The sequence below is a fragment of the Artibeus jamaicensis genome, unplaced genomic scaffold (assembly GCF_021234435.1).
Source record: "Artibeus jamaicensis isolate MK-2021 breed Jamaican fruit bat unplaced genomic scaffold, CSHL_Jam_final scaffold_1964, whole genome shotgun sequence".
NCBI lineage: Eukaryota > Metazoa > Chordata > Mammalia > Chiroptera > Phyllostomidae > Artibeus > Artibeus jamaicensis.
Window position 1 is genome coordinate 5116130 of NW_026522030.1, and position 12315 is coordinate 5128444.

Consider the following 12315-nt stretch of genomic DNA (forward strand, 5'->3'; position numbering starts at 1 on the left):
TATCTGTTTACACTTAACAGTACAAGTCAAAGTCTTTTCCTGCAGATGCATGTGTAAGTATGTTGTCTTTTTGAAGGGCCCATTAGCAATGCAGTTATATGAATTTATCTCTGTTAAAGACAGCATCTTCTTTGCTGTCCTAAACAAATCCGTATAAACATTTTTCCCACTTTCCTAATTATTTCCCTACATCCACGTGATGTTCTTGTGATGTTTAGTTCCCTTTTTCAACCCTGGCTGGAGAATTGCTGTGTTTTGAAAGCTAAGGACTGAAAATTTCCTTTGTTCAAGGCAATGCACCCTTGTTAATGTGTTTTCCTTACACAGTCAGGATCTGGACACCTAGGGGACTGTACGCTGCCCTATGCTGCCTAAGAAGCAAGTGGAAACCTGTGCCTTGCCTGTTATAACATATTGCATCCTATGATGTATGCACAAATAAGGGAGAATGTACCATGAGTCCCAATAGAAAAATAAACAAAATGCTTCAGCAACAAAGGGAAAACATGACTTATGGTTTCTGGGAAGATCTGGAAGACCTTCATTTTAGCATGACATCGATGCATGAATAGACCTCAGCGAATGCAGTTCCCTCATCTTAGGAGCTGAATTCTTTGGCAGTTGAGTCACACCAGGGTCTGTTGTGAAGTGTTCATCAGATGCTCCGCAGATGGTATTTTCCTATGAATCAAGTCCCTAATTTGTTATAGATTAAAAACAAGCAAACAATCTGTTCCAATTTCCACCACCATTAGGCTCTGCCATGGTCTCAATGTTTGCGTCTTCCCCAGATTTGTATGTTGAAGACTAATCTCCAATTTGATGGAATTAGGAAGTGGGGCCTTTGGGAAGTGATTAGATCGTGAGGGTAAATCCCTCATGAAAGGGATTAGTGCTCTCATAAAAGGGACCTCAGGAAGAGCCTTTGCCCCTTCCACCATGTGAGGGCTCAGAGAGAAAGTGGCATCAGTGTACTAGGAAGCCGGCCCTCACCAACCAGCTGTGTCTGCAGGTGCCATGCACCTAGACTTCTAGCCTTCAGAACTGTAAGAACAAGTTTCTGTTTTTTATCAGCCACCCGCTCTGTGGTGTCTTGTTATAGCAGCCTGAATAGACTAAGACAAACTCCTTTGTAAAATGTAATTGGATTTGCTCATCTCCAGTGAGGGGAACCCAGTGGAGATATGAAGGATTTGTTATACATTTAGAGGACTGTAAGTTTTGAGTTCTTTTTATTATATTGAGTCAAAATTTTCCTTCTGTCAACTTTAAAATGGTTCTGTGGGTAAAACTTGGGTGCCCTGCAGCATAGATCTGAGACCCTATTCTCTCACCCTGTTAACCCTGGTCAAATCATTTAACCAGCCTGAGGCCCACTTTTACCATCTGAAGACTGGGAATAAAGTACACACTCTAGAATTGTGGTGAGAATTATGTTAAACATCACATTGCACAGGTTTTTAGCACATAGAAGGTACTCAATTAATTGTAGCCATTATCATCACTAACTCATTTTTCCCACCACTTGACTTTAGTTACCGTAACAACAAAACCATTTGCCTAAATCCCCCTATCAGTGGATACATTCCACTCGCTTTCAGCATTTCCTCAGAAGGCTTGCTTTTCAGACAACCTTCAGAATCATGGTCTGGCTACAATTTGAATATATCCCTCTTACCAGAAGTGACCAGGGTTCTTTGGATGACCAGGGCAGCATAAATGAAGTCATTACTTCCCTTAATCTTCCCTCTCCACTTCTGGGGGTTGTGTTCCAAGTTTTAGCAGCCACGTCATGCCCTTGATCCTCATTAAGCTTGAGGTCAGCTATCACAGAGACATTTAAGCTCAACTCAAGGGGGGTTGGAGGAGGGAAAGGGGCCAATAGGAATGTTTCCTTACTACCTCTTCTCTTCCTCTCTACTCCAAGCCCCCTTACAAATTAGGTTTCTGTGCAATAACTGTGTCAACAGCAGATTTGGTAATAGTCCTGGGAATAGAATAGTTGGTCAAAGGTTCTATGATTCCTGGGGAAGTGGCATCTGATCCCAGCCCCTGACTCTTTCCCAAGCCAGCCCTGTCTCAATCTTGCCAGCTGATACAACCAATAAATTAATGTGCGGTGGCCCTCCTTCACCTCTTGCTTCCTGTCCCAGAGGGCTTGAGTTCTGTCTGCAATGAGGAACATATCATTTTCAGTATTTGAGAAAAGTGGTCACTCTGACCCATGACCTCTATCTCCAGGGAAGGCTTAGAGCATGCCTGGCCTTTCCTTTATGGATCTCTATTGCCCACAGCTTATTACCCAGAATTCTCGCCTTTGGTGTCTTACTCCCCCATCCTCCTCTCCAGCCTTTGAGCACCTCCAACCATTTTCTCCATGGATTTATCCTCTGAATTCTTCTGTCTTTGTGGCCTAAATGAAAACCAATGTGCTGTGGCATTGCATATGGTGGAGAGAGAGCAGAGGCCAGTTAAGCAAAATGACATTGGAGTAGTACCTATTATGTACAGATTCCTGTGCCAGACGCCTATCTATGCCAGTCATTTCATTGCTAACATCCCCACAAGAGAAGCATCTCTGTTCCAATTTACAAATGAAGAAGCAGAGGCTCATTGAGGAGCAGTGACTTGCACTAATACTCTCTGACACCTGTGTGCTTTTTCTTATCAGGTGCTACCCTGAACCATGGCTAGCATTTAGGGAGAGCTAACCAGATTACCCAGGCTCTCTTATCCTCTCCCAAATACTGTTATTATCCCCATTTTCCTGACATGGTCAATAAAAGTCAGTGGCAATGAAGAACTTGCTCATGATCCACATGTCTAAGTGGTAGAGCTAAGATTTGAATCTGGGGCTTCAGAGCCAAATATTTCATCTCAACTCTATAGCTAACTCTGGAGGGACTATCCCCATGCCTCTCTATCTACCTGAAAAAAATTTTTAATCATTGAAACCTAGCTTAGATAGTACACCATCTAGGAAGACTTCTCTGAGCCCCTAAACTAATGATTAGGTGCCCATTTTATATATTCTCATAGCACCTAGCATGTTCTTCAACCCAGCACTCTGCCCCTATATTAGAAGCTGTTACTATTTTTGTCTGGCTGTCTCTTACCACTGACTTATAAAGATGCTCAAGGCTTAAACCAGTAAAAATGATGCTGGTGGTGGCAGACATGGTGATGATGGTGGCAAGATTTTCTAATACATATGAGGGGCTTACTATGTGCCAAACAGTTTCCTGAGAGTCTTACACGTATTACTGAATTGTTGTTATAACTCTATGAGGTAGGAGGTGTCATTCCCTTTTTATAAATGAGAAGGCAAAGAACAAGGAGCTTTGTAAAAGCACAGAGAGAAAAGGCAAACCAGCACCCCTAAGAACAATGACAACTGGATGTGTTCCCCACCTTGTTCTGGCTGCCTGTCTTGCTCTCCCACAATTTGATTCTCCTCAAAGCAGCCAGGAATGTTTTTTTTATGGATTTCTTTTCATTTATTCTTTTTAAAATATATTTTATTGATTATGCCATTACAGTTGTCCCATTTTCCCCCCTTAATTCCCCTCCACCCTGCACACCCCCTCTCCACCACATTTCCCCCCTTTAGTTCATGTCCGTGTGTCTTAAATTCTTTAGCTTCTACATTTCCCACCCTACTCTTGCCCTCCCCTGTCTATTTCCTCCTCACTGCTTGTGCTACTTATTATCTGTACCTTCTCCTCACCTCTCCTCCTCCCACTCCCTGTTGCCTACCCTCCATGTGATCTTCATTTCTGTGGTTCTGCTCCTGATCTAGCTGTCCACTTAGTTCACTTTTGTTTTAGGTGTGGTTGCTAATAACTATGAGTTTGCTGTCCTTTCACTGTTCATATTTTTTATCTTCTTTTTCTTAGGTAAGTCCCTTTAACATTTCATATAATAAGGACTTGGTGATGATGAACTCCTTGAATTTGATCTTATCTGAGAAGTATTTGATCTGCCCTTCCATTCTAAATGAAAGCTTTGCTGGGTAGAGCAATCTTGGATGCAGGTCTTTGGGTTTCATGACTTGGAATACTCCTTTCCAGTCCCTCCTTGCCTGTAAGGTCTCTTTTGAGAAGTCAGCTGACATTCTGATGGGAACTCCTTTGTAGGTGACTGTCCCCTTATCTCTTGCTGCTTCTAGAATTCTCTCCTTCATTTTAATCTTGGCTAATGTAATGATGATGTGTCTTGGTGTGTTCCTTCTTGGGTCCAACTTCTTTGGGACTCTCTGTGCTTCCTGGATTTCCTGGAGGTCTATTTCCTTTGCCAGATTGGGGAAGTTCTCCTTTATTATTTGTTCAAATAAGTTTTCCACTGGTGGCTGTTCCTCTTCCCCTTCTGGTACCCCTATAATTCAGATGTTGTCCTGGAGGTTCCTAAGCCTCTCCTCATTTTTTTTGAATTCTTGTTTCTTCATCCTTTTCTGTTTGGTCATTTTTTCCTCCTTCTGGTCCACTCCTTTGATTTGAGTCCCAGTCTCCTTTCCATCACTATTGGTTTCCTGTGCTTTTCCCTTCATTTTACTTAGTGTAGCCTTCACTTTTTCATCTAATTTGTGATAAAAATCAACCAATTCTGTGAGCATCCTCATTACCAGTGTTTTGAACTGTGCATCTGATGGGTTGGCTATCTCTTGGTCACTTAAAAGTATTGGCTCTGGGGCTTTGATTTGTTCTTCCATTTGAGTCATAATTTTTTGGTCTTGTCACATATGTTATGCATGAGGGGCAGAGTCTTAGGTGTTCACCAGAGCGGGGCAACCATGGTCACCGGGTTGTGATGCTATATGTGGGGGTGGGGTCAGAGGGAACAATGGCACTTGCTCTGCTCTCTCTCGGATTTCAGTTCCCTCTGCCACTTCCCACAAGCAAATTGGTCCCTTCTGGTGCTGGTTCCCAGGTGGGTGGGCTTGTGTATGTTTTAGGACCCTGTGGGTCTCTCCAGTGAACTCTCCTGTGAGTCTGGGAGTCTCTCCCAGCACCTCAACCCCTACAAGTGTTTCCAATTGGTGCTTTTAGGCTTTATTTCCCAGCGCTGGGGCCCTGGGTTATGCGGTCTGTCTTGCTTCTGTTTTTTGCCTAGTTTATCTGCGAGCTAACGTGCATCCGCGGTCAGCCAACTGCCTTGCTTGCCTCACTGGGTCTGCTAGGTTTCTCCCTGTGCCCCAGGTTGGCCAGCCACTGCTTTTTCCTGCCACAACCCCTCTCTGCTGGCCACTGACTCTGCCCCTTTTACTGGTCTGGAAGTTCGTTGTCCTTGTTGGAGTTCTGTACAGTTCAATTTTCTGGTGTTCTGGTTGTGTTTTTGTTTCTAAATGTTTGTTGTCCTTAAACTTGGTTGTGTGGGGAGGCACAATATTTCCACCTATGCCTCCATCTTGGCCAGAAGTTTTCCAGGAATGTTTTTAAACACTGTGGCTCTGAACCTGTTACTCTGCTGCTCAACACCCTTCAGTAACTTCCCTGCTTACCCTGAGACAATAGTCATAGAAAACATTCATTGAGGGATTATTATTGATTGATTTATGCTTTTTTATTGTGTAAACTACTCTTGGTGATGGATACACTTATTATTTGTATCGTATGGGTAAGGAGACTGAGGCAAAACTGGTTAAATAATTTCACCAATATCACAGAACTAGTAAGTGGCTGAGTGGGGATTGGAACCCAAGCAGTCAGGCTCCAGGGCCTGTACAATGCACCATTACTTTATACACCCAGTTTCTAAGCTTCAAAGGCACTTCTTGGGTTTCCCACTGTGTTCTCACTAGCATGCCAGATTCCAGCTGTAAGTTTTAGGAGTAAGTTCTAAGCAATCCCTCATGTCTATGCCTCGAACTATGCCTTCTGTTATGTCTTAGCCTTCTTCATTACCTGACTACCCCTTTTATGAAACTCAATACAAACTCCCCACCTACTAAGGTGTCTTCTTGGATATCCCTAATCCTACCTAGGCACAGTCCTTTCTTTTCCACAGATCCTGTGCCTCCGTAAATCACTGCTCTTGCCACTTGTGTTGTGACTTTTAATTTGTCTGTCTTCCCCCCTGGATGGGGAGCTCAGCCATATAATAAATGCTCAATAAATGAGTAGCCAATAACTTTATCCCCTCGGACTTCACAAAAATTCTACTTTTCAAGAGAAGAAGCAGGCTCAGAAGCGTTAAGTAGGTTTCCCAAGGATGCAGAGCTGTTAAGGAACAGAGCAAGAACTCCAGTGAGGAGGGGTGAGAAGTGAACTTCTCAGGCTGCTCCCCTAGAGGTGCCTGCCAGAGGGAGTGAGGACTGTGGGCAGTGCAGCTACTCGAGTGCAATTATGAAGCTATGAATTCTTGGCACCTCGGGAAATATTCCACCCAAGTTGTGAACTATACAAAGAGGACTTTTTGAAAGGTGCCTTGTAAATTGTGCCCACGAAAATGTACACATATAAGCCCAGCCCTTTTCCAGCCACCATGCAGGTGCCTGACACAGTCTCCCAGTTATGGGGTCTGTTGTTATAAAACGTCCTACCTCCTGGGGTCTCAGAGGGGCATAGAGAGGACAGCAGGAGGGAGCCTGTTATTTAGCCTCTTGGGATTCCTGAACATCTAGAAGGTGATAGGATGTAAAGAAAACTGGATTTTACAGGAGGCAGGCACATTGACAGGGAGTGGTATGACCAAGGAAAAGGACATTTCTTTCCATCTCTGAACCTATTTCCACATCTTTAATGAGAGCAAGTCAGACTGGGTCATTGGTTCTCAACTGGGAGTTCCCTTGGCATCTGGTGGGCAAAGGTCTGGGGATGCTGCTAAATGTCCTATGACACAGCCTCCACAACAAAGAATATTCCTGCCTTTGATAAACCCAGACTACGTAATCTCAAAGATCTTTGCTAGCTTTAATTTCCTATGCAGCCATGACCTCTCCTTGGGGACCCTCACTCAGAGCTGGATGAAGTAAATGATGATCGCCATTGTGCAGAGTGATTCTTGCTTAGACTGCTATTCATTGTGACCTTGATCTTGAGACATCATCGTAACGATTCTTTATAACAGCTGCCATTTATCAGATGCTTACTCTGTGCCAGGCTTTGGGCATTTCCTATAGTTGGTCTCACAGGCAATTTAAGATGGTGGGACCACCATTCCTGTTTTAGAGAAGAAAAAAATGAGATACAGAGAAGTTCCAATTTGGGGACATATATACTAGGCTTTGATGTAAGATTCCCAAATTTCCTGACTGTGAGAAAAGAATGTGAGGGAGTTAGAGAAGCATGAAAGCACAGTTAGAGAGGGACTTGTGGGTTTTCAAGGCCTAGATTTAAATACTCAACTCCAGTGGTCACCTTGATGTTTGACCTTGGCCAAGTAATGTCATTTCTCTGAGCCTTGGGCTTCACAATTATTAAGTGTGAATGCAAATAACAATATATCCAGGGCTGTTGTAAAGATTAAATTTTAAGTGTATGTTAAGCACTTAATTTCTAGCACGTGATACCATGGTTTGGTTATTATAGTTGTTTATTATTATAAAAATTTCCACTGGGTAGAAGTCCCAAAGCTGATGGTGTTATTCCTCCTGAGACTCTCCTCTCTTAGTAGTAAAAATGCTAGGTCAAAGGTTATCCTTCTTTTTCATTTTTTAGACATTGCACAGTTGGAGAGGATAAGGTGATTTTTCAAAAATGATTTTTGAATAAGCATTTGAAGTATCACGCTCACATCAGGAAGAGATAGGAAATTGCTGGGACAATAAGCTATAATTTGTCTGTTGGTCTGTCTTTAACCCTCAAAGGCTTCACCCCTCACCCCCTTTATCAGGGCTTCTCCTGCTACTGTATCCTCCTCCCTTTCAGGAAGGCCCACCTGATCCTGCGGCGGCTGGAGAGGGTGAGCAGCCACTGTTCCGGCCTCCTGCGAAGCGCCTACATCCAGAGCCGCGTGGACACCGTGCCCTACCTTTTCTGCCGCAGTGAGGAAGTACGGCCTGCGGGTATGGTGTGGTACAGCATCCTCAAGGACACCAAAATCACGTGCGAGGAGAAGATGGTGTCCATGGCCCGAAACACGTATGGGGAGTCCAAGGGCCGGTGAGGGAGGGCACCACCCTCCATGAGCACAGAGACTCTCCGTGGGAGGGGGAGCAGTACTCTCGTGGATCCTGGGGTCTGGGTGGGCTGGGGACAGCTGAGGATGCGCTTGGCAATGAGGCTTGCCAGCAAGGCCAAAGCAAACTCTCTCTCTTGTGGATAGCCGACAGAGAACTTTGCAACCACTGGAATTATCCATTTCACTCTATCTTTTTTTTTTCTAAGATATGATTTGACTCTATCAAAGTCTCTCCTTTTTAAACATTTTCTTATGGATGGTGGTCAGTTCTGAGGCGGGAGCTTTCAGGTGAAGACCAAGCGGCCTTTCTTCTTCTTCCTTCCTGCTGCCACTCTCAGCTTCCTTCCAGCCATGGACCCCGAGAGGAGACCTGTGGAGAGACAATCGGACCTCTTCAGCATCAGGAAGAAGGCCCCATGGATTGTTGCAGTGAGGAAGCTTGGGTCTTTAGAACTTTTTTCCCAGATGGTATTGAGGTTGCAGGACCCCTGCCTCTTCCTGCTACCTGGGGGTCTGCCCAGAGTCCCTGCAGGACTTTCCATGCATTAAAAACTCCTATTGTCTCTCTTTCTGCTTGGGTAGTGTTTCTTACCAATGGGGGACCTCTGTTTACTCCCTCAACAAATACGTATTGATTGTATGTTATATGCTAGGCATGGGCATGGAACGAAAGACAGAGAAGCTCCCTGCTCTTGGGGAACTTATCATCCAGTGAAAGTAGAGAAGTGATCTGGTGATTTCAGGCCGGGATAGGGGAAGAATAGAGGTTTTTTCAACTCACTGTTGGGTCATTAGACAAACTGGAGGGTCCTGAAATGCTGTTTTGAAAAAATGATACCTATGCTCAAAGGATGGGGAAGAAAAATCCAGACAGAGTGAAGAAGCCTGGGATTTGCTCCAGTCAAATGGAGCACCATGAGCAAAAGCCCAGGGAGAGGAGAAAACATAACTCATTTAAGGGCTGAAAGCACTTTCATTGAGAATAGAGATTAAAGTAGGAAGTAGCAATGGGCGAGGAGCTAGGCAAGGCTTCAGAAGCCTTGAATAAAAAGTTTGACAGTATTTGAAGTAACAGAACCACCACAGAACATTCACAAGAGTGAAATAGCCTATTTGCTCTTTATGAAAAAAAGAAAGAAAAACATTCCTGCTATAGGGTGGAGGTTGGAGTGGACAAAGCCCCAAAGAGGATGACTTATCATTTTCCAGGTAAAGGGTGATGACAGTTTGGATCCTGTAGTCATGGTGGAAACAGTACACCTTTGAAATCTTTTAAATAACACTTGAACTGCTTCCAGTGTGTTACTTGGGAGGATAAGGAGTACAAAGAGGCATTATAGATTTCTAACATCTTGACATTAGCTCGGAGAAGCTGGCAACTAGAGGAAGTAGGATGTAGGTGAGACATTTTACCATGCAAGGATGACACCTGTTACAGAGAAGAGTTGGGCACTGCAGGGGTTCAGAGAGATAAAGATACTGAGTATCACTAAATTGTAAGTAGTTAAAAATATGCTTACTTCTCAATATTAATGAGTGCTGATGAGATCAGCAGACCCCTTCCTGTAAATCTACATGCCGAGGTTATTTCCACATCCCCAACCCTGGACTTTAATCCACATGGAGAACCAAAGCAGAAGGAGGCCATTCCAAATGACCCAAGTGCCTAGAGATCTGCTCAACTTCCAACAACCTAAGCACAAAGGTGGTCTTTCAAGAAGTTGTGTGATTATTGGAATTACATTTCTGGAAGTATATAGGTGGAGTTCAGATGAATAAATTCTTCCCACAGTGTTGATGACTTTTCAGAGAGGAACCAACATCTCACCGCCCCCCGCCCCCCCGCAAAAGTAATAGTTACCATTCATCATGTACTTGCCTGTCTTTGTCAATTGCATGTTTCAGTTATGGTATAAAAGAATTCCATAGAGTGGGTGACTTTTAAACCATTTTGTTTCTCATAGTTCTGAAGGTTGGGAAGTCCAAGATCAAGGCGTCAACAGATTTGGCGTCTGGTGAGCACCCTCTTCTTACTTCATAGGTGGCAGTCTTTTCCCTGTGTCCTCACGTGGTGAAAGGGAAAAGGGAACTCTCTGAGTCTTCCTTTCTAAGGGTCCTAATCCCATTCACAAGGGCTCCACCCCCACAACCTAATCACCTCCAGAGGCCCACGTCTAAGTACCATCACATTGGGCATTAGGTTTCAAAATATAAATTTAGGGTGGACACAGGCCACATGGCAAACCCTGTTCTAAATTCCTCTTGTATATGCACTTTCTTAAACCGTAGGTCCTGAGCCTTTGCCGAGTCTCCTCCTTGCCGTAGCTTTCCATTGTCTTGACCCAACCTGAAGAAAAATTTAGCTCAACTGCTGCAGAAAATTAAACTTCCCAATGTGCTGGGGCTGTGGTCTGAACCAGGTTAAGTCTGAATCTGACTGCTGCCATTCACCAGCTATTACTTTGGGTGAGTAAGCTGACATCTGAACGTCAGTTTTGTTGTCAACAAAATGGTGTCAGTGGTTGTCCAACCTGATGGATTCGTTGTGAGGCCCAAGCAAGAGAGTAACACTAGCGCATCCAACACACTAGAGAGTAGTTTTTTCCTCCCAAGAGAGACAATAGGCATAATGCTATGAATCTTGGGGTGATGGCTGGGAAATTTTGCCTGCGGCATATTTACAGAAGTCTGATTAAGAGATAGAATTAATAACTAACAACCTTGAGGTATATGAATTATAACTTGTATAAAAAAATTAACTCAGGGGAGTGGCCATGATGGTGGAACTTAACCCAAAAGCAAGAACTCCAAGGAGAAGTCCGTGGTTTTCTTTGAGGCTCTCAACAGACAGCTGTGGCCTCTGGATAGTTGCTCAGTTGGCCAACTTAGCTGGGCCCTGAGAATATCTGCAGTCAGGCTGTTGCCAGCCCATCCTCCTGTCCACATCCTTCTCTGGTTTCAGTTTTTGTTTCCTGTGGAACCTATCGCCCTTACCAGCCACCATAAGGCTCTCCAGAGTGAGATTCCAGAAGCCTAACTATACAGGTGTGTGCGTGTGTGTGTGTGTGTGTGTGTGTTTTCCCTGCCATGATGAGAAAGGAGGTTAGACCACACCGTTAGGCCAATATTTGTTAAGATGTTTCATTGGAAAAATAAAAATAAAAAATATTGAAGTATAAATGAGGCTGCTGGGTCCAGCACCCACCCGGCCTCTGCACAGCCACATGGATTCATGTGCTGCCACAAAAAATGCCAGGGGAGCTCATGTCCCACTGTGCTGTCAGAGATGGGACTTTTCATGTGGGCTCCACCATTGAGTAAAGAAGTTGTGAACACACAGAGGTGTGTATTGGGGTGCACAGGAAATCTCCCCTAGATGACTCCCATATACTCTATAGTTAAATAGTGTCTTCTTTGGATAGACTTTATGGTAAAGAGTGAACTGCATACATAAATGCTGATAACTACCATATATGGTGTCCTCATCAAATCAACAATTCTTCATACATATGTCATTTAACCATGTACAGAACAGTCATGTGCTGTTATAACTACCATTTTACAGTGAAAGGATCTGAGGTTTAGGCAGGTTAAATAATCTGTTCCCAATCTTATAGCTACAACAGTAAACACTGATATTGTATGAGGTCTAAAGTTGGGCAAGCTAATATTTTGAATTGGTGAACACTAGGCTTACTACCTCCTTAGGCAAATTCTTCATCTTAAGTAAAAAGCTAAGTCCTTCTAATGTTCAACCTATATCTGAGTACTAATTTCTGGGTTTGGTGTAGTGAGATGAACAGGAACCAGACCCTTTCCTTAAGGAACTCCCTGAACTTAGCTAACTAAATACAGTGTGATAAAATCAGACATTTTGGAGTCATGCCAACATTGGCTTAAATATAGTCTGTACAATTTTTAGTGAAAAAGGGCAAGCTCAACATGGTCTTGCTAAAAAAAAGGCTCAGGTTAGCTGACATTAAACTGTCCTTCTGTAGTCTCACTTTCTTTACCTACAACGGGAATAAATACATGACCTCAAAGGACTATTGGAAAGATTAAATTAGGTAATATATAAAGTTAATATTATATACATATATTTAAATTGTCATTGGGTGCTTGAAAACTTCTCCATAAATAGTTATTACAATGGCTTATTTATATGAGAGTGGATGGGCACAATTAACTCTGCCATTG

General features: G+C 43.5%; 1 protein-coding gene across 2 annotated transcripts in view; it reads left to right on the forward strand.

The window, feature by feature from the left end:
* Positions 1–8681, forward strand: part of ASTN2 (astrotactin 2) — an 817144-nt gene extending 808463 nt beyond the window's left edge. For both annotated transcript variants that reach the window (XM_037154714.2, XM_037154715.2), the window contains exon 23: positions 7866–8681. In XM_037154714.2, the coding sequence (XP_037010609.2) occupies positions 7866–8103 (238 nt within the window). In that variant the 3' untranslated portion in view covers positions 8104–8681. The remainder of the gene's footprint in view (positions 1–7865) is intronic.
* The last annotated feature ends 3634 nt before the right edge of the window (positions 8682–12315 follow it).